Consider the following 22,370-nt stretch of genomic DNA (forward strand, 5'->3'; position numbering starts at 1 on the left):
ATAACTGACAGGCAGATATCATTTTTATTTTTTTCCAATTTTTATTTAACTCATTTCCATCTTTTGTAGGAAGATGTTAGTGTGTTTTATGTGCCAATTCATAGCTGTATCTTTAGTAGTTGTATATTTCCATATATAGGGTAAACCATCTATTACTGGCCACCTAAAATGGCTAAAATAAGAATTCTATGTATTTATTCACATAATTCAGTAAACCAAATAACATTAGTTCTGAAAAACTTGGGTTGTGTAAATATTAAACAGAATCCTTTATGTATAGGGACCGTGCGCGTTGGAGGGTCTGCCATCTTGTGGCCTGAATCAGAACCATAAACATGTACATTTACACGTCACGTGTTTCTTGTGCATAGTAGGTTCTGCCATCTTGTGGGCTACATCGGAACAAAAAACATCACATTTACGCCTCGCGCCAAAAATCTGACGGCTCCTGTGCTGCCTCCTACAGTTAATGCACGCTCCCTATAAGGGGGCCAGTTATTGGAATTCGTCAATTTGTGTAATAATTCAATTCAAAAAAAATATTTCAGACTAATGCCCATAAATAATCCCAAAAAATAATAACATATTCAAATAAAAAAAATAATAATAATAAAAAATACAATAAAATAATGTCGTATAATATTTATTTATTGCAAGGTGGCCAGTAATAGATGGTTTATCCTAAAAAATAAAAATACCATTTTGCCTAATCATTTAAACTTTATTAAAATAAGTTAGTGTAAGTTCTATATTGTATACAATATTATCTCAGCTGGTAACTGTGTTATAATAGTAAATAAATAATTATTTTATTATTGCTGGTTTCAGTTATTTCAAGTTATTTTTTTGACAATATTTACATTCATGTAGAATATAGATGATACTCCATAAATTTAACAATTTGCTTTAGATAAGTAGCCATGTAGTTGTTATCCAAAATATTGTGCATAATTTGAAGCAATTTTATTGTCGATTTTTTAAAATGCAGTTAGAAGCAGACCAAGATAGGTTGGCAGCGATTTTGACAGCCCAGACAGTGCATGTGATTTAAATGTCAAACTTCTATGAAATTATGACATTTACTTAACATGTGCACAGGCTGGGCTATTAAATCGTTGCCAACTTAGCTCTATCTTGTCACGGCTAAGTAATATTTAAATACAGACCCAATTGGGACCTTTCATTGTAATACTTAAGACAATACACTTGAATATTATGCCTTAAGTTCTCAAGTGGTCATAACAGCAGTAACACCACAATAAAGATTTTTTTTCTACTCAACTGTCATGGATGAATAAAGATTTCCTATACCAAACTATAATTGCGTGCTTTTCGTGTATGGGCTCAACTCAACTATAATATTCATTTCGATACGCTGCAGTCGACTATAAAGACATTTGACCAATCACGTGCCGCCGCGCCCCGATAGAAGACTAAACGGGGGACAGGCGGGCGGTGATTCGCGCGGTTAATTCTTTTCTACTATATTTTTGTCTACTGAGACACTTACCAATTTTCATTACTTATTCAGGGTTTATAGTAAAAAAAGTATTATTTTAGATGACTCTTAGAAAAAGTATAGTATACAATAGTGATATAATCAAGCTTTTCAATATCGTACCTTACTTAGGCAACGAAGCTTACTGAAAAGCTCTCTATTATATCACGATTGTATAACATACTATTACAGTACATATGGTGCTACTTTATAGCACTAGTGCGAAAATTAGCATATTACATTACTGTGTCGAACATTTAAAGGGCCATATGTACTGTAAAACGTTGTACGATACATGTGCGAATAAGTAATTCGCAACTCGTGTCGATTTAAAACACTTCCTTCGGTCGTGTTTTAATTTATCGCCACTTGTATCGTAATGTACTATTACAATCTGTGTACCGTAAAACCACCCAACTATAGTCCAAAGCTCCCAACTATGGTCCAAAAATAAACTCATTTTTTCTCGGTCTGGTGTTTATTTTACTATATTTTTGTAGTTCTGAGGCAAAGTATGTTTATAAATGGAAGGTAAAACTAGGAGTAAACCAAAAGGAACATTGGTATAACTTTTGAACTTGTGGACCATAGTTGCAGTATTGGACTATAGTTGGGTAGTTTTACGGTATGACCTTTACACCATTTATTATTTTGACCATCCTCAAAACCTGTCATGTTACAAATGGCGCCCATAATTTAATAATCCCGTTAGAGATACAATAGTGCAAGATAACTAATCTCACCCAGTATCTGTACTACTATCATCCCCCGAACTAGCACTCTCAGTTTCACTAGAACTGCTACTCCTAACCTTCTTAACTTCTTCCTTAGGAGTTTTTATCTTAACCTCCTTCTTTTTTTTCTTATCTTCGCTGACGATCGGTTTTAAGGTTTCCGTGGACACTGTGGCCACCATTTTGGATTCGGTGTGAGGTTCTGTGGGCTTGAATTCTTCGTCTATGGGTGTCTTGTTTGCTAGTGATGCGTTCACGGCTACCTTGTAGGCTTCTGGGTATTGTGTGCTGAAAATATGTACAGAAAAAATAATTAAGTAATAGTGAAAAATGACGATATAGAATATTATAGTAACATTAAAATAATTTTTTACCACACCAGTTGGTAAAGGCTCTCTTGATTGTTCAAAAACTGATGAGAAAGTTGCATTTTATCCACATGTGGGGCAAAGTAATCAAATGCAAATTTTGTGTTGTTTTCTTATGTTGGCTGGTGGAATTAACTTTTAGATGATGATTTTGACTGACAAATATTTAATAACATTCATTTTGAATTGATTTGCTTTGATTTTGTTTCATATTATACAGTTATTATTTTCCTTGTGTTGGTGTGGTGAAAATTTTTATGTTTCACTCGGTGGCAAAATTTGTTTAACCGTCGTGGCTTGAAACCCTCGCAACGCTCAAGATTCCATTTTCCGAAACACGAGCGTAGAGAGATTTCGTATTAGTGTCATAAATAAAAAAGATAATCAAAAAGGTTGAAGAAGGTTCCATACTATTCTTTGAGGATATTACCTTAGGAGCTACTAACGCATACAGGCTGCTCCAAAGTAAAAAATGGTAATTTGTTAATTTCTTCGAAACCGCTACACCGGTTGTTTGATACTTTGTACACTGGTTCTAAATACCCTAATGCATATGTACATTTTGGCTTTGTCCAATGGCTAGGGACACACTGTATATATAAAAGCTTGTAACAAGATTGCGTCTAAGTTTGGCTAATTTTTCAAGAGGTTTTATATGCGTTTCTTACTGCCATAGTAAAAAATGTGTCAATATAAAGAATACCTTATACATGCCTTATACAACATTAATTTATGCATACCTTAGCTTAGTCTTAATAGCCCTTATCTTCTTAAATATAAACTCCAGGTCCTTCCGCATATCCAGCAACAGTTGAGTATGCTTCCTAAACTCGGTGGAGGCAGCGCGCAGCCGGCTCGCTGACAGCTGGTTGCAATTTGTCAGCATTTCCGTCGTCTTCTCGAAGCGTTGAAGCCTGGAATGTTCCAGACGAATTTTCAGGATATGCCCATTGTCCGTAGAGCTGTCAATTTGTAATATTGCAAATATACACCATGTTTTTTTTTCTGTTAATTACAAGGGTGCATTCCTGGGCTTAAATTAAGTAACTTTCTCCTGTATTTTAATAATTAACTCTATTTCGGAGATAATTAATAATTTATTTTTATCTGATAAGGCCCTTACGAGCGTGTACACATGCCTTAGGGCTATCTTGGACAATCAATTTGAAATGTTATTGATATGTCACAGTTTTCAATCGTTTAGTTGGGTTAAATGTAATGCTCGTGATACAACAACGCTATATGCAACATTAAAATACTTTTTATAAAACAAATATTAAATGAAAAAATACAAATTTTTGCATATTAACTATGCCATTTTGTTTCCTTAAACATACTTAACCAACCCCCCAAGTTATCAGACAGTTATTTTTTTTATGACAGGTTACAAATAAGCAAACAAATCTCCTAAGGGTGAGCAATTATCGCTGCCAATGGACACCTCCATCCGGAGGCCTTGCAAGTGTGTTTTTGGCATTTAAGAAAGGAGTAAATGCTCTTTTCTTGCAGGTTGAATTCGTCTGGAAATACCACGGGTGACAGTTTATTCCAGTTTAGTGGTTCTATTATAGCTTGAAGACTGATTTGATTATGATGAATAAAAACTTATTTAACAATTTAAACCCAAAGGTGTAAAAAAATATGCATTATTTAACTCTATGACTTTGAAATAAAGTTCAAAATCAAGTGGGAATATATTCCCTCTGCCTTATAAAGGTTTAACCAACTTTTAAAGGAGGAACTTAAAAAAAACCATAGTAGGATTAAAACTGCTAAAATTTTATTGGTTCAATGAAGGATGTATTGTAAAGGAAATTGAAGATATACATATATTAAACTTCTTGCCCGTTAGGCAACAGTCTAAAAGAGTGTATCACAACATGACAGACCTATGTACTTTATTTACAGATGAAGAGTTGAAGCACAGTCAATCTGCTATTAAAACATTCGCTACCAACGTTTTCGTAGCCGATCCCAGTGGTTTCCCGCTTTGTAGAGGAAAGCGACTACGCACAGAGAACCCGCCGTGTTAAGATGTCCAAAATATTAAGGTAAGTAAACAAACTTATTTGTTTTTATCTAGTCATGTGAAATGCTATTGCATTGCATTGCATTGCTCTGAGATGAGGTTAGCGGTATATATATAGTCTCCTTACTATTCAAAACAGTTAACTGAAGGTATAATCATAAAAACGGATCTAAAGCTTACATATTCTTCTGTGCTCTGATGATAGTCTCCACATCTGTTTGGTCAACCATCCCCGCTAGTCCTTGCACAAAGACTTCCGGTGCTGTGTAGTTTTGGAAGCATTCTATTGAGAAATCACTTTCTGGCGTTTCGTTAGCCATGATTTCTTGGGAAAAACTAATTATTTAATTAAAATCAAGACATTGAAAGGATCGCCCCAGAAATAATTAGATTTATTTCTGTATGGCTATTCTTACGTTGTTAACACGTTTGACGTTTAAAGAAAGCGTTTCGTTATACGGATTTCATCGATGCGCTATATTATTTTGCAAAGTTTTAAATGTATTGACGACGTAAAATATTAGAAAAAGCGGCAAAGTGCGAGTCGAACTCGCCCATGAAGGGTTCCACGCCATTTTTGACGTATTAAAAGAAAACTACTAGATCTCGTTCAAACCAATTTTCGGTGGAAGTTTGTATGGTAATGTACATCATATTTTCAAATGATATTAGAAACCTCAATATCATTTTTGAAGACCTATCCATAGATACCCCACACGTATGGGTTTGATGAAAAAAAAAAATGAGTTTCGGTTCTAAGTATGGGGAACCCCCAAAATGTATGGTTTTTTTTTTTCTATTTTTGTGTGAAGATCTTAATGCGATTCAAAGAATACATCTACTTACCAAGTTTCAACAGTATAGTTCTTATAGTTTCGGAAAAAAGTGGCTGACATAAACGGACAGACAGACGGACATGACGAATACATTAGGGGTCCGTTTTTTGCCATTTGGCTACGGAACCCTAAAAAAGTATACGTTGAACCTCTTATCTATATATACGTCCAGACGGACGTTTTCCACCCAGGTGCCTCACATACGCTCTAAATATATATATATATATATATATATATATATATATATACAATTACAAAGGTTTGTAATTTAAATGTAGAGAGGTGATAGAGACCTGTCCGTAAAATGAAACGAATGTAAAAATAACCAATTGACAGTGACATCTGTCAAGACGATTTTTTTAATTTTCATATAGATTCGAGGATAATGGCCATGTTAAGATTTTTTAATCGATTGAAGTCAGTCAAACAAGAAACATCCAATGACTGTCCTTTATTTTCTTTACTCTATGCGTTAATCTGTGCTAATCCGTGCATTTCATAAGTGAAAGGGACTCCAATTGAGTCATCCGGCATGTTTCTACGATATATCTTGCTATTATATTTTGCTGCTGCTTTCTTTGCTGGTGTTTTCTTTCCCGCTGGTGCTTCAATAAGCTCCAGTAGCCTTTGTCGTTTCCTTGCTGGTGCTTTTTGCTGTCCAATAACATTCAGTAACCTTTGTATTTGTTTTGCTGTTAAATTATTTTCTGAGTCAGATTTCTGTCTATATTCCCGAAGTGTGTGATCATTTTCATATAACATTAACTCGATGTTATCTTTTAATTCACTTATATCAATATTTCTAAGAGAGGGCATTATATCTTTAAGTTTAATTATTACTTGTCTTTGTACCTTAGGCAGTTGAGACAGATCAACATCGTCGTCTTTGTCTAGGATAAAACTCATAAGCGTATTTAGATTGTGTTCATCTGAACTGGTTTTGGAGTTTTTGCTTTGGTCATTGTTGTCTTCGTCGCTTAAATCGGAGAGTATAGAACTAAAGTGCTCAGCTCTTTGTTTCAATCTTGGGGCTGAAAATATATCACGACCGGACCTGGAGGGTGAATTGCATCGACATCTTAAGTCCTTTACACCGTTACCTTGATTTCTCAATAATTTACATCCACAATGACTGTCATCCGACCAATAGCCGGCATCTCTGTCATCATCATTACCTATTCTTGTAGGCGAATTACATCTACATCTTAAGTTGTGTGTCATATCGTCATCATTATTTGTATTCCTTAACATTGAACATCCACAATAACTATCATCAGACCAGTAACCGTCATCCCTGTCATCATTTTTACCTACTCTTGCGGGTGAATTGCATCTACATCTTAAGTTATGGGTTATATCTCTATCATTGTCTGTATTTCTCAATAATGCGCATCCGCAATAACTATCATCTGACCAGTAGCCATCATCTCTATCATCCTCTCCGACTCTTTCGAAATATTTTGGTCCATTGCATCGGCACCTAAGTGTTAAATTATCATCGTCGTCTGCACTCCTTTGAATTTGGCATCCGCACTCGTTATCATCAGTCCAATAAGCATCTTCTCTATCATCGTCTTTACTGAATCTTGCCATTTGTATATAATCATCTAGCTTATCTTTGACGGATCTAATCTTTCTACTGTCCTGATGTTTTTTGCGCTCCTCTTTTATACTATCTTCATCTTCTCCAAATTCGTCATATATATTGTCTTTTATATCTCGAGCTGGCTCCTCGTTGTCACTTGAGGAACCACACTCGCATTTGATGACTCCAGGCAAACTCTTACCAACGTAACCACATGAACATGTTGGATCAATTGTATTTTCATTATTTACACTGTCTTGTAAACTATCTATAAGCTTGGCCAGCTTCTTGTTTAAACTTTTGAGTCCTTCCTTTCCTTCTTTTTCAGAAGACAATTCGCCCAAATATTGGATTTTGGTCGCGTCTTTTAATGTTTTCTTATTGATCTTATTGCTATTGAGTTTCAACTTAACATCGTTGTATTGGCCTTGGTTTATTAGATTTTGTAGAATAGCCTCAAGCTCTGGGGATTTTTGTAGATCCTCTATTTTTACAGATTTTTGAATAGTTAGAGAAGCCAAGCTTATAAAAATGGTTAATGCTAGAAGCCCCATGCTTGTAAAGTAAGTTATAAAATGGATGGAAAAATCTTAATCACTGGGAAAAATAATGTTTAAATTAACCGTGGGATTAATAAATGAATAGATAAGAAATATTTAATTAAATTCGTACACTATTTTCTATCTCACGTGGATCGTTTTTAAAATCACACCGATACCTACGGGGAGGTACCATGGTATCAGTCAAGTGCCCCGACTAAAGTACCCACGTAGCCATATTAGCTTTGCAGAAAATTGGGTAGGTACTTTTTTGGGGCACCGTCTGTACCATGTTCGACTAAATGTTTAAGATTAATTAACTGACCATTGTATGAGTTTAGAGGGTCATAATTTCAAGAAAATACTATGTTAATACTTAAATTAAACAAAAACGATAAATATCAAGAATGTTTTTTGATAGTGCGGTTTAGGAGTTTCACAATGAGGAACAGTGCCATATAGCGTTTAATTTTTATACTAAATAAAAACCAAGCGTCATTTGAACCCAATGAAAAGCGCCATAAACGATTAAGTATTTTTACAGTACATATGGTGCTACTTTACCTCACTAGTGCGATAATTAGCACATTACGTCACTCTATGTAGACAATTTAAAGGGCCATATGTACTGTAAAATGTTGTGCGATACATGTGCGGATACTCCCTTCGGTCGTGTTTTACTTTATCGCCACTCACACACACACACACACACAAACACACACAAAGAAATGCCCTTACCGGGATTCGAACCCGGGACCATTAGCTTCATAGGCAGGGTCACTACCCACTAGGCCAGACCGAACAAAATACCGAATAAATTGACAATAGCATTATATTTTATGATTATAATTTATAACACATCTACTTTTATTACAGTTACAAAGAGAGTGTACTTATAAACTAAGACATAAATGTAATACATGATGTACAATTAATACAAATAAAATCTATTCTATTCTATTCTATCAAGTTTCATAATAGAATTTTATATAATCGTAATATAATAGACAGCTTTTCAGTCGAGTAAGTACCGTGTTTCTTAGTAAGGTAAGAGATTGAAAAGCTTGATTATATCACTATTGTATACAATACTTTTTCTACGAGTCATCTGAAATAATACTTTTACTATAAATCCTAAATAATGAATAAAACATTGTAAGTATCTCAGTAAACAAAATTGTAGTAGAATAGACATAAACGCGCGAATATTTAGTCTCGCCTCGCGCCCGCTTAGTTTTTTTTTCTATGGCAGCGCGGCAGCACGGCAGCAGTCGCGACACCTCCTCGTAACTCATGAGGCCCTGGTAATTCCTGTACAACTCACGCCACTCGCCTTTTTTGACCCTTCTTATACAACTGTTGCATAAAATACTATTACCTGCCTCTCTGTCGTTCAAATACACAAGAGCAATAGAGAAGCAGATAACGAAATTTCGATTTTCGTTTTTCACGGTTGGCCATCTGGGCTCGAACTTTTAAGTGCCTATGAACTGACGTCGCTTTGCACATAGGTGACTTATATACCTCTGGTGTTAAATAAAATAAGTTTCTTCTACTCGTCGACTGTAACGATTGAATTAAGATTTCGCATACCAAACTATAATTGTGTACTTTTCATGTAAGGGAGTCCATACGTGAAAAGTACGCAACTCCAATATTTATTTTGATACGCTGTGGTCAACTATACCTACATATAAAAAAATTGACCAATCACGTGCTGCCGCGCTGCCATAGAAAAAAAAACTAAGCGGGCGCGAGGCGAGACTAAATATTCGCGCGTTTATGTCTATTCTACTACAATTTTGTTTACTGAGATACTTACAATGTTTTATTCATTATTTAGGATTTATAGTAAAAGTATTATTTCAGATGACTCGTAGAAAAAGTATTGTATACAATAGTGATATAATCAAGCTTTTCAATCTCTTACCTTACTAAGAAACACGGTACTTACTCGACTGAAAAGCTGTCTATTATATTACGATTATATAAAATTCTATTATGAAATTTGATAGAATAGAATAGAATAGATTTTATTTGTATTAATTGTACATCATGTATTACATTTATGTCTTAGTTTATAAGTACACTCTCTTTGTAACTGTAATAAAAGTAGATGTGTTATAAATTATCGCTACGCCTTCGGCTCCGGCTCACATTGTAACTCACGCCACTCGCCTTTTTTGACCCTTCTTATACAACTATTGCATAAAATACTATTCGATTTTCTATTTTCTCAGTAAGCTGATCATTAAATGAATAAAATTGCATATAAAAAAGCATGAATATTTTTAATTTTATTTATCTCTTTTTGGCACTTGCATTATACCTTCAACCGTCATCACGATAGGGACGGCATGATGTATTAGCACCTCTCTGTCTAACTCAGATTGGTCTGAAAAAAAAAAACAAAAGTGGTGTAAAAGAAAGTGTTAGTATTATAGTCAGTCAAGCAACTTTGTCAGTAGAATAAGGTGCGAAATTCTAGTTTTTGTTAACCTTTCGCGCCTACATTTACAGACTATATTATATTCGTGTTTATAAAAAACTCACATGCGCCATTTTTCGATGGATAATTCTATCCAGTCGGGTCAAGCTAGAGTCAGATCAAGATACGTTGGCAGCGATTTCGGCAGCCCAGAGAGTGCAAGTGTTATTTGAAACGTCAAACTTCTATGAAATTATGACGTTTTCTTAACACTTGCACAGGTTGGGCTATCAAAATCGCTGCCAACTTAGCTTGGTATGACGCTAAAAACTGTAAAAATATGAAACTATTTAAACAATTGTAAGCTCGTTTGTAACCTCCAAACTTCAAAGTAACCTACATATACTAAGTAACTACATACAGAGGTAGTAACCTATTCTACAAGTTTTTTATTAAGTTGAAATATATATACCTATCTATGTATGTATGGTTCAAATCTTGCAAGGTAAATTTGACCCACTTCTCGGTTTCCGATGAAGCTGAAAATTTGCATACATATGTCAGTCGGGTGACAATGCAATATTATGGTACCATCGAGCTGATCTGATTATGGAGACAGGAGGTAGCCATAGGAACTCTGTGATAAAACAACGCAACCTAATTATGTTTGGGGTTTTTAGAATTGTCTCGATGAGTATTAGTTGGATGTGGAAAGAAAAGTACAGTTTGCGATAAAAGCTTGTATCAAAAATGAAATTTTTCACTAAAAACACAAAACTTATTTTATTAATAGTTTGGTAACTATTTTACAATAATAAAAGTTATAAACACGAAATTATTCTCGCACCCAACAATCCAGGGTATACTTATAATACAGATTCAGGTTGAGAGAAGGTCACATTACCTGAGCGCCTCGTCATATCCGGCTGGTACTCATGCAAGTAACTAACCAGGTCCCTCCTCAATTGTACCTTTTCTTCAGGGTTCTCGTTATCACTGTTTTCTGGAGTATTGAAGTCAAAGTTCCGCTGGAAACCTCTGAGAGCATCCATGAATTTCTTGGTGGCTTCTGATACCTTGCTCTCGTCTACGTTTACGGTGGGTTTGCTTAACCTATAAATATGAAGATTTTTACAACAGATAGACCATCCGGTCTCCATTTACTGATGTGCTGTCGGATCGGAAGATTTCAAAATTGCAATCCTCCGGAAGTGTTACAACAGCTCATCGTTTGGCTAGGATTGTCTCATTTCAAATATGGATAGAGAGAATCATACTCTCTTTGTCTTACGCTAGTACTATTACCCAAAAGAAAGGCATGAGTATAGTTTTTGTGTTCTTATTTAGTGAAAAATTTGGTTTGACAGACTATATTTATGTTTTCTTACCCAGACCGTCTCACTCCGTTCATGACATCGCCCCACTGGTCATAGGACGCCTCTCGGAGCAGGGGCGTCAGGTCGAACCTATCGTTTGACTGGTCAAAGGATACGTCGGGCTTAATCTGGCCGAAAACGACTGGCAGAAAAACGGTGAATAGGTGAAGTTCCTAAAAAAATAAGACACGTCTTGTTATAAGGGCTTATTACACTCATCCTGCCGTCAGGCCTTACGGTCGAAGCCGAAGTCGGTACCGACGTCGGGCCCGAGCAGAACCGTTTTCCGTTTCACGCCAAGCAAGCCAACTTTTCGGCCAATTACATCCACACTCGCTATCGCCCGATGCCAGGCCCGACGTCGGCCCTGAGCAAGAATATTTTTCCGTTTCACCAAATATCAGCACATCCTTTACAGTTTTTGACATGTAAAAAATAAATATTGATATTTTTGCATATGGACCATTTTATTACATTTCAAATATTGTGAACGATGTACTGATATTCCGTGACACGGAAAACGATTATCAGGCCCGACATCTGGACTGACTTCGGACCCGATATCGGGAAGTCTGGATGTCATTAGTCCTTTTGTCAGTAAAAAATTAAAGCGGAAATTCGCGTCTATATTTTCTCAAATTTACCACCTTTTTTCATTGAAAGCTGGATTGCTAGAGTATTGTAGTTGTTTTAGTGATATTAAACGTCTTTGTGCGCGCTAAAGTAAATGTCGAACTTGGGAGATTTGAACTTACAAATTGTTATCAAGTACATTTCGATTATTTTCGATATATTTTTTCTGTGCATCTCTAACGTGGGTAATCAATGTAATCATGTATTGATGCGAGCGAGATTAGCTGGAATTAATATCTTATCATGTTATTGGAGATCTTAAGGAGGCCATAATCCAACAAATTGTAATTAGAGCCATTAGAGGAAAAATGTCAGTAGTTGGGGTTGGATACGTTCCAAAATAAATGACTGGCGTATGCAACGGAACAATGGCGTGAACCACAGGCCTTTGCCAAGCGTAGCCACGCCAGTGGGGCGACACTCCCTGGACACTCCTCCTTTCGGGAATTCTCGGCTCCGTTCGGCTTACCATTGCTCCGAGCAATTATTAGGGTTGGCACAACTTGACAACCCTATGCGTGCACGACCACAGATAAGATAATGCTTTGAATTTTGACAATCCTAAATAGCCGAAAAGGCTAGTGCCATACGTTAGAAAGGGACAGCATGATTTGTCCCTGAATCGCTGTCAAACTTCGGTTTTGTAGGAGGTGTCATTTCTATACGGCAGTACTATTATTTATTCTGTGGCCACGCACTGAAAGGGACATAATTTAGCAAGCCATTTCCGTCAGTAGGAAAAGGCGGCAAATTAAAAAAATTAAAGCGCGAAGGGTTGTCTGTCGTATAGAATCAGTAGACATTATTTTTAGAACTCAATAAGTCATGCTGTTTTTGTTGTGGTTAATTCTAGATTTTCACTCACCATATTTGCATTTAATAGTTAGATTATTTTAGTATTCCATCGCCGTGTCCGTCGAATAATTCCAATTTTACGGTTAGTGACTTTTGCTAATTAGTTTTAGCTATAACTACCATCAATGTCGGTGCATAATATTTTACATATCACTTTAAAATAGTTTTAGCGTAAGGAATTAATTTCGGGAACGTTTATTGATCTAACATGAAATTTAAAAAATGCACTTAATGCCAATGGAATCTTCTATTAAGCCCCATTTAGGAGAAACTCACAGTTACAAGCATTGCGGTATTTGATAATTCTAAGGCCCTGTTTCACAATGTTCAAGTAAACTATTGGATGGATAATTACAAATAAATTAACTGTCATTTAAAACTATTTTAAGAGCCTGTTTCAGAATGTCCAAGTAAAGTATTGAATAGCTAATTAACAAATAAATGAACTGCCAGATAAAACTTCCAGCAAAACTTAGCACTTTCTCTACCAGTTAAGCTTATTCGAAGATTGTGAAACGCCAACGATGACTTTATTCGTCAGATAACTGGCAGTAAGTAGCTTATTCAGGACTTTACTTGGATATTGTAAAACAGGCCCTAAATATAAAGAAAGAAGAGAGAAAAATAATTTATTAGCGCAATAACATAAAATTATAAACTAAATAAATTATACAGATAGATAAATAGATTGCAGCGTCTAAGTGGGGTTTTGCAAATTTGCGCATAATTATGTATGTTGTGTGTAGTTACAGTCGCGGACTTAAATTGTTGAGCCAGTCAGGGTTTTCTTTACATTGGACATTTCATACCATAATTTATATAAATTTTAATTCTCAATTTTCCGTTTGTTCAAAATCATTGAGCATTAGACTTTTTGTTTGCCGTGACATCTATTATCGAGTAGCAATACTGAGAGTTCCGCTACTTGACGCTAGGTGTAGACTATGAAAATAATAGTATTTTTGGGTGATTTTTGGTAACAAAACCGTTGTATGGAGTGAGCACTCTTGGTCTTCTTAATTCTCTTTGGTTTCAATTCATAATGGATCATCAATTAAAGTCTGCTTAGTTGGTAAATAAATTAAAAAAAGGCTATTATAGTCCGTAACAATTTATTAATCGTTGCCTTAGATATTTTTTGTGTTGCCCCTTATTAATATTACAATTTACATCCTATTTACCAGGGAAGAAATAATACCTACTTAGAGAAAATTCGTTGCATTTAATTAAAATGCTTGAAACAGTCCAAAATAGCACGAAAACATCACAAACAATAGCACAATTCAATCTCGCATTACATTCGGAACGCACCCTGCCGCTTGGCGCCAAACCTGTGGCGGGAAAAAATGCAAATGGCGGCACAGCGTGACGTCACGTCCGCGCGCCAGATGGCGCGTGTGTACTGATGTCATTTTAATTAGAGCCAGCTTTTCGCGTGTTTTATTATCCCCGCTTTCTTTGTTTTCGTAACGTTGGTACCGTGTGATTTATGGTCGTTTCATCACTTGTGAACTAGACGGAAATTTGCGGGAAAATTTAGTATGCTTTTTGGAAAAAGATAATCATAGGCTGAAAGCGTTCTAAGAGAGATTATGATTGTAGATTGTAGCCGTAGCCTCGTAGTCATGAGACCATATGTAATTAATTTAATTCTATTGTGCAATTTATTTATTTAATTAAACTTTTTTTATAGCACATTCTTGTATTCCTGCCGGTGAGTAAGGTTGCCAGAGCACAGCGAGGGTGCGGAATGTTAGGGTTGGCAACGCGCATGTAACTCCTCTGGAGTTGCAGGCGTACATAATTACATAGGCTACGGAGACTGCCCAACATCCGGCTGGCCGTATGCTTGTTTGCCAGCGACGTTGTACCTATATATATATATATACATATATATATTTAAAAAAAAACACGATATAAAATTACAAATGGCGGATGTATTGCCTAAAAGCATCTAGAGCGGAGCCCAACTGGGGAAGTACCTCCACCTTACAGAAAACCGCAGCCAAACAACACTAGACCCTACTCATAGTGTTGTGTTCCTGCCGGTGAGTAAGGTTGCCAGAGCTCAACGTAGGGTGGGGTGGGGGGGGGGGGGGGGGGGGTCCCCACTTTGTCGATTGCCATAACTGCCATAAGGACACCTTAACAGGTTATTCATATAAAGGTACAAGCAAATCTCGTCCTTATGGCAAGCGACAAAGTGAGACGTCTTGCTGGATGCGGTCACATTTTTATAAATATATGTATATTTGGGTTACGTGTCAAATGCTGGTAAAGACCTAAAGACTAACAGGCCAATTCGAGTTTTAGTTATTGGATCTGTTTTCGATTTGATACTGATCTGTCAGTGTCAACGTTTTTGGTGGAATAAGATCAGTATCATTTATCGGAAACAGATCAAATACCTAACTAAAACTGGAATTGGACTGTAATTCGTTGAAATCTGCTTTCTTTTGTAGGATCTAATATTTAATCACACACATTGAGTACGGGGAACTCGCTCGGCGGGTTCTCTGTTCGTAGCCGCTTTCCTCTACAGAGCGGGAAAACGCTGGGATCGGCTACGAGCGTAGCGCTACGAAAACGTTGGTAGCGAATGTGTTAACCCATTCAGCGCTACTCACGACATGTTGTCGTTTTGCCTCTACGAAGAATTTCCTCTACATACCGGGAAACTTATGTTATCGGCTACGACGTAGCGCTTGGACCGTAGCTCAGTGGTGAATGTGTAAAAACTAATTAAATACATAATGTTATTTGATTTTGTCAGGTTAGCCATATTCATCCAGTCCAGACAAGCACATACAGCATTTTTGCATACAGTATTTTTGGTCCAGTGGGTCGGCCCAGATATCGCTGGAGCGACAGTGTACAGGCGGATCTGTGCCAACTCCAAGCCGATAACTGGTAGGAAGTGGCACAGGAGCGGGACAGATGGCGTTCTCACGTTTTGGAGGCCAAGACCCTCTTTGGATCACTGCGCCACAATAGGTAGGTAGGTGGTAGGGTATCCATATGTTTATTCATTTTTTACCAAATATTTCTACATTATACACATAATTATAACAGAAGACCCTCAGAAGCATGCTTCGCGCTGCGACGTCGTAACAGACAGCCCTACGATGCGTGTGAAATGGGCTATAATATGGCCTGATTCGAACTTCAAGATATGTTAAATATTATATAGGTCGGATATGTCAGTGTCAAAAGTGACGTTTCTTCAACCGGTCAGTGGACATATCCTATCCATATCATATCTAAATCTAATATTTGACGCATATTGAAGGTCGAATCGAGTCGATAGACAGTTAAAAATATACTGTGTTTAATATTCCCAAGTAAACTCTGAAATTTTTGCCAGCATGATCATTGATATAAAGTTTTCCATATTCATATACTTTTAAGAAAATTACGAACCATGTGGAAACATTAACTTTTAAAAACGCATGTTAACATCGAAATAAAATTGATATCAATTTTTAAAGTAAAGCCTACACACATCGCCCGTCTCCAAGGGTATTATCATGACGGGTTGAAAGGCATATTTATTAAAATTATAGTAGTTATCGTGGCATATTGAATAGCGCGTATTTATGTCACAATTCGACTGGTCATTGAATACGTGATGGCGATTGAATCGGCAGGGCTGTGTCAGAGTGAGTAAAAAAAGCTACCAATTTTTTTTTTAAATTTTTTTTTATGTCTAATACATATTTATTCCCGCCAAACTGTAACGTTTATTAGCGAGAGGCGCTCAGTTCTTTATACAATTTAACAACTTAACCTATTGAACTTATGATATTAGCATGCTGTCATAGTCTCATACGAGTACATTAAGACAAATCGAGGAGACACTCTTTTAGCCTGTTTTTTTATCAGGGATTTACTTAATTTAGGACTGTGTCGTAGTAAGCTAATTTTATTCAGTATTTGTAATCATACCAGATAGGTAGCTATTTGCTAGAAAAGGTTGTGCTACCGTTTATATTCTCATTATAGATATATGTGTGGTGTACAACCACACACGATCTTGTTTTATGGCCAGGCCAGACGAGGACAATTTTCGCCTAATCTGATTAAATTGCCTGATCAAATCAGGTGGTGTGGACGCGAAAATGGAATCGGCTCGTCGATCTCACTTGATTCAATTTTAAGATTTTGCCCGATCAAATGGAGATACAGACGCAAGAATGCCACTTTTGACGCTTGTATGGGAGTTTAGGGGCATTTTTTATTTCAAGCGCTCAATTTCACCATAAATCTAAAATTGGTGATAGTGTCGACGTGTCAAATTGGCCAATTTCATCATCTCGTCTGGATTGATCTTTATTGTGAAAATTTTCTATGGGTAGGTTGGGAGGACAACAATTCGCGCCTAAATTGGTATTTGATATTTGCCGCCTTTGTCTACTAACGCAAATGGCTTATCAAATTATAAAATCTTTTAAAGAGACAGAATAGGCACAACCCTAGTTAAACAACCAGGGGCATTAGTAATGGGTGCGTTCATAAACTATTCATCCCATAATCGTTATTTTCCATAGACAACTGTGCTTTACAGCCATTAATCAATTCCACTTTGAAAATTCATGGAATGCAAGCGTGTACGCCTTCACACTTGTTTCTAATGATATTGTAATTACACAATTTTGACGGTTTCGGAGCGAACGCCTGGAGTAATAAATAGGTATAGCCTGGCGGACTAATTCGTCAGTAGATAAAACGCGTAAAATAAACATTTTGGTAGATTTAATTTTTGCGGAAAAAAATTTCATGCCGTCTTGTTCTACTAAAAATTAGCTTAACAGACTACATATGGGGTAATGTGACTTATTAGTGAGATTGGTTTCTTATTGATGTCTACCCTCGTTTTTATTTATAAAATGACGGTTCGATTGCCCCAATTCGTCAAATCGATGCCTCGAATACTGGCTTTGGCCGAATACTGAAAATTCAACCACATTCTCGGCCGGAGCGCCGAATATTCGGTAAATAACATTTATTATGAAAACTGGCCGCCTACGAAGCACAATGTTTGTTGATATCTAAGATTAGTAAATCTAGCCAATGGTAAAAATAAAATTATTTGCATGCAACTAATGCTAAAAACACCTTCATAAGAAAACATTTAAAATATCAAATATAAATTTTTCGTGTTATAAAAGGTGTAACTGGTATTTGGTATTTAGCTGAATACCGATTATTCAGTGAATTAAATAGGCCGAAAACTGTATAGATGCCGAATATTCGTGGCATATTTAGTAATTTCAGTACAAAGTTGGTAAATAAGCAAAGTGATTTGGTAGTTAATTGGTCAATAGGGTTGTTTCCATCTACAAATCTTAGGGCAGAATTGTATCCCAATAAATTCTTTTGGATTATAAGAACATGTTAAACTACTTTTAGGGGACCTGTAATGACCATATTTTTGTAAAAATTGAATTTCAAATAGCTTTTGGCACACGTCACGTGACTAAACTTGAAACGTCATTGAAGATTCTGATTGGCACTGTTGACAGTTAGGCGATAAACAACAAGTGACAAATGTCAGTTGACAGTTCGTATCTTCTACGTGTGTATGTAGTTGTGTCAAACCGTAAACTGTGACGTCACACAATTTTCAAAGAGCGTTTTGGACGCGAAAGCATCTGTCATATTATATTTTGTTAATTTAACATATTTAAAGCCGTTTTTAGTATAAAAGTTGAATTTTAGGGCAATTTTTAGTTAATATAGAACGTAATACAAGCGTTTCAAAAAATTGGAAACAACCCTATTGAACTGTTACTATTCGACAGCACAACGCAAAGGAGTAGAGGCAGGAGTAGGCCCTCTGGTTCACTTGATCCCTCTCACTCACACTCGCGCATCCTATACGAACACACACGAGAGGGCATCAATTGAACTAACACCTTTGTTATGTCAGCCGCGGCGCGTGCTGTTTGAGTTATTAACTGTTTTGTGACGTCACAGCTTCGGAAGCTGCAGCTGGGTATACAAAAACTTGCTGGTCAGCTGGTCAGGATACTATAAATATGCACAATCATCTTCGCAATCTTAGCGTGTACCTAGGTATTATTGATTCGCTATCTGAAACTTTTCAACATTACGAAAGTTCCACATGGTAAAATTTAAAATTGGGAATGGGAATCTAAAGTTTTCTTTTCCAAAATGAAAGTTTGCTTTGTTTTCTGCGAAATTTACCTAAAATTCCCGAACTTTTTGTAAACGTTCCGCAATTAGCCGGTAATTATCTAAAATCGCCTGAATTTACAGTTTTCTTTTTCGTGTATTCTCGACGTGTTCGTATACGGTTATTTTGACAATTAAATCGTTTTCGCAACGGTATCATACCTAATATTGTCTGTTAAGCTAGCGAGAGTTGTTTAACTCAAACAGCACGCGCGGCTGTTAAAACAACGCTTGATAGCTCAACTCACATTTTAAACATCTTTGTGGATGGACTCGCCCAGATGCGATTGTGGCGCTGAATCTCAAACTGTCCAACACGTGGTACAGGAGTGCCCCCTCAGAGCCTATCCTGGAAGCCCCGATAACCTGTTCTCACTTACTCCTGACGCAGCTCAATGGCTGAAAACCTTGGATATAAACTTGTGACATACCTGATGTATTTTCGATTTATTTGTGATTTTTTTTATGCCATTCGATTAAATAAATAAATAGCTCAACTGTGCTGTTACCCATCTTACGTTTTTTCGCAATTTTCGACAAAATATCCAACTGAAGAAGTAAGCTTAACATTTTTTGATACTTTTGATGTGCAAGATCACGAATGACGGTTCAGATTTAGTTCATAAAACGCGTGCGGACGCTTCGCACAGATATCATTTTCGCATCTCTGTTTTCCGATTTTGGTCGGTTTTTGTCCCGCAAAAAATGCTTCTAGATTTATTTAACTGTGAAGAACGACATTATTAAAAATCTTGTTAATTTACTTGTTTTTGTGGCCATTTTGATTGTCCCTTGTTAAGCTGGCGTCAGTTAAGTCAAACAGCACGCGCGGCTGATAAAACAACGCTTGTTAGCTCAACTGTGCAATAGCAAAATGTCGAAAACGTAACACGGGTAATACGTAACCCGTGTTACTTTTCAGTTATACCGTAGGCATCAACTACCGAGAAGAAGAGAGACACATTTCTCGGGTATTTGTTTTTGATTAGTGACGAGACTACCCACTGATTCATAAAACTTTACGAGTCTTAATTAGTTGATTTATGTTTTATCCTTTTCTTACAAATACATAAGTCAAAATAACAGATTAAGACAAATGATTAATAGCTAATCGAGGCTTCTAGTGCGTTTATGAATTACGCAATTAGTGTACGAAACGTGCGTAGAGTTAGACCAAGCTAAGTTGGCAGCGATTTTGATAGCCCAGCCCTAGTCTTTACAAGTGTCGAGCCGTGCCGCATGTTTCGCACTTTGGTTTTACGTTTTAATTTTTTATCGACATTTTGCGAAGAAGACGAGAGGTAGTGCCATTAGTCTTGTCTATCCGTCACAAGGATACTATACAAAGTTTAAGTCATCTTTTTGCATTCTTTTTATACTACGTGGGTGGCAAACAAGCATACGGCCCGCCTGTTGGTAAACAGTCTCTGTAGCCTATGTACGCCTGCTACTCCAGTGGAGTTACATGCGCGTTACCGACTCTAACACTCCACACCATCATTGAGTTCTGGCAACCTTACTCACCGGCAGGAACACAACACTATAAAGGGTCTGGTGTTATTTGGCTGTGGTTTTCTGTATGGTTAACTTCCCCAGTTGGGCTCTGCTCTAGATCTGAAATGACATCCGCTGTGCTGCGCCCTACCGCACAAAGCGTGGCGAAATTCACAGTGCCCATACCTCTCTTTTGGACGTAGTTTAAGGACATACTCGGGTCCAAAACCTTTTTTCGATTACGATTTTTTTCTGCTACATCACAACCAAGGTTTGAACCCGCAATTTTTGACCAGTACACACATGAAAGGTTAATATTCTTTTTTCTTTACCTGTGTCTGTATCATTTTATTCGTCTCTGTTTATAGGGTGGCGTCAGTTGTTGAAGTAATAGCACGTGTGGCTGTTAAAACAATACTTGTTAGCTCAGCTGCTGTCCTGTTCAAAAGCTTGTTACACCTATCTGTATCTAGAAACTAACAAGAAGGACGCAGCAATACGTGAGACACGATAAGAGAGAAGTAGCGAACGAAATGGTAATCTCTCTATCACTCTTTCATATTAGTTCGATACAGGATTATGAGCGTATGCTATGGCGTAAACGATTGGCATCTTTTGGACCCGAGTATGTCCTTAAACTACGTCCCAAAGACAGGTAGGGGCACTGTGAATTTCATCTCGCTTTGTATGGTAGGGCACAGCACAGCGGATGTCATTCCAGTTCCAGAGCAGAGCTTAACTGGGGAAGTACCTCCACCTTACAGAAAATCGCAGCCAAATAACACTAGACCCTACTCATAGGGTTGTGTTCCTGCCGGTAAGGTTGCCAGAGCTCAACGAGGGTGCGAGGGGTTATTAGGGCCGGCAACGCGCATGTCTCTGCAGTTGCAGGCATTATAGGCTACGGAGACTTCTTACCATCAGGCGGGCCGTATGCTTGTTTGCCACCGACGTAATATAAAAAAACTTTTATTAATGCTGTTGTAATAAATGCCGTTTTCAATTTCGCGGACTTTCATACGCTGGGTCTAATCGGGATTTTTTTTATACCAAGTCGATGGCAAACAAGCACACGGCCCGCCTGATGGTAAGCAGTCGCTGTAGCCTATATTTCTTTACGAATAGGTAAAATCACGTCTGAAAATATCGATACGAAAAATGTTTGACGACCGGTTTGGCCTAGTGGGTAGTGACCCTGCCTACGAAGCTGATGGTCCCGGGTTCAAATCCTGGTAAGGGCATTTATTCGTGTGATGAGCATGGATATTTGATCCTGAGTCATTGGTGTTTTCTATGTATTTAAGTATTTATAAATATTTATCTTATATATATATATACTAGCTGTGCCCGCGGCTCCGCCCGCGTGGTATTCGGTCTGTGTCAGTAACCGGCTCATTCACCGCTAATTTATCTGCCTCTCCCCTGGAGGTGGAACTTGAAGTAAAGTTGACAGATGGATACGCTAGAGGACTGAAGTCTAGATAAAATATTTTATAATTAGGTACCACTTAATAATACTACACTCCAAAATCAATTTTTATTTTTTTCAAATTCGTCCTTATTAAAATTTTTGACGTGATTTAAACGACATAGAGTAGTAGATGTATATCGGACAATACAGTTCCACTTTTGTATTTTTTTTTACATCCTTGACTGTACCTATCCAAATCATGTCCATGGAAAATATCATCCAAATCGGTGCTCCAGACCAATCAGTCTAAGCATGAAAAGGTAAGAAATATACCCATAGAAATCCATACTTCCGAACACTATCGAATTTAGGTGTAATACCCATTTTAT

The 22,370-nt window shown here is 37.0% G+C and overlaps 2 protein-coding genes across 3 annotated transcripts; both read right to left on the bottom strand.

Moving 5' to 3' along the window:
- Window positions 1-627: 627 nt before the first annotated feature.
- Window positions 628-5,063, bottom strand: LOC133530468 (kxDL motif-containing protein CG10681). 2 transcript variants are annotated; one of them, XM_061868385.1, is made up of 3 exons: window positions 4,810-5,063; window positions 3,341-3,562; window positions 628-2,520 (listed from the first exon to the last, which is right to left on the bottom strand). In XM_061868385.1, exons 1-3 carry the CDS (start codon window positions 4,947-4,949, stop codon window positions 2,238-2,240), a joined length of 645 nt encoding a protein of 214 aa, XP_061724369.1. In that variant the 5' UTR covers window positions 4,950-5,063; the 3' UTR covers window positions 628-2,237. The 2 variants fall into 2 exon arrangements, with proteins under 2 accessions (XP_061724369.1, XP_061724370.1); XM_061868386.1 differs by having other exon boundaries at window positions 3,341-3,514; window positions 4,810-5,055.
- An 838-nt stretch (window positions 5,064-5,901) lies between these two features.
- On the bottom strand, window positions 5,902-13,051 carry LOC133530257 (uncharacterized). Its single transcript, XM_061868133.1, has 4 exons — window positions 12,892-13,051; window positions 11,406-11,566; window positions 10,922-11,130; window positions 5,902-9,984 (listed from the first exon to the last, which is right to left on the bottom strand). The coding sequence occupies exons 1-4, from the start codon at window positions 12,892-12,894 to the stop codon at window positions 9,887-9,889; spliced, it is 471 nt and encodes a 156-aa protein (XP_061724117.1). The 5' UTR covers window positions 12,895-13,051; the 3' UTR covers window positions 5,902-9,886.
- Window positions 13,052-22,370: the final 9,319 nt, after the last annotated feature.

The sequence above is a fragment of the Cydia pomonella genome, chromosome 22 (assembly GCF_033807575.1).
Source record: "Cydia pomonella isolate Wapato2018A chromosome 22, ilCydPomo1, whole genome shotgun sequence".
Lineage (NCBI taxonomy): Eukaryota > Metazoa > Arthropoda > Insecta > Lepidoptera > Tortricidae > Cydia > Cydia pomonella.

Bases quoted from the DNA above. Each gene is read 5' to 3' on its own strand.
- LOC133530257 (XM_061868133.1), bottom strand. The intron at 11,131-11,405 runs GTAAGAAAACAT...TCATATTTATAG, and splicing joins AACGGAGTGAGACGGTCTGG to GTTAAGCAAACCCACCGTAA. The intron at 9,985-10,921 runs GTAATGTGACCT...TTTTTTTTTCAG, and splicing joins GGATATGACGAGGCGCTCAG to ACCAATCTGAGTTAGACAGA.
- LOC133530468 (XM_061868385.1), bottom strand. From the start codon at position 4,949: ATGGCTAACGAAACGCCAGAAAGTGATTTCTCAATAGAATGCTTCCAA. The intron at 3,563-4,809 runs GTAAGCTTTAGA...ACAAATTGACAG, and splicing joins ATCAGAGCACAGAAGAATAT to CTCTACGGACAATGGGCATA. The intron at 2,521-3,340 runs GTATGCATAAAT...ACATATTTTCAG, and splicing joins GCTATTAAGACTAAGCTAAG to CACACAATACCCAGAAGCCT.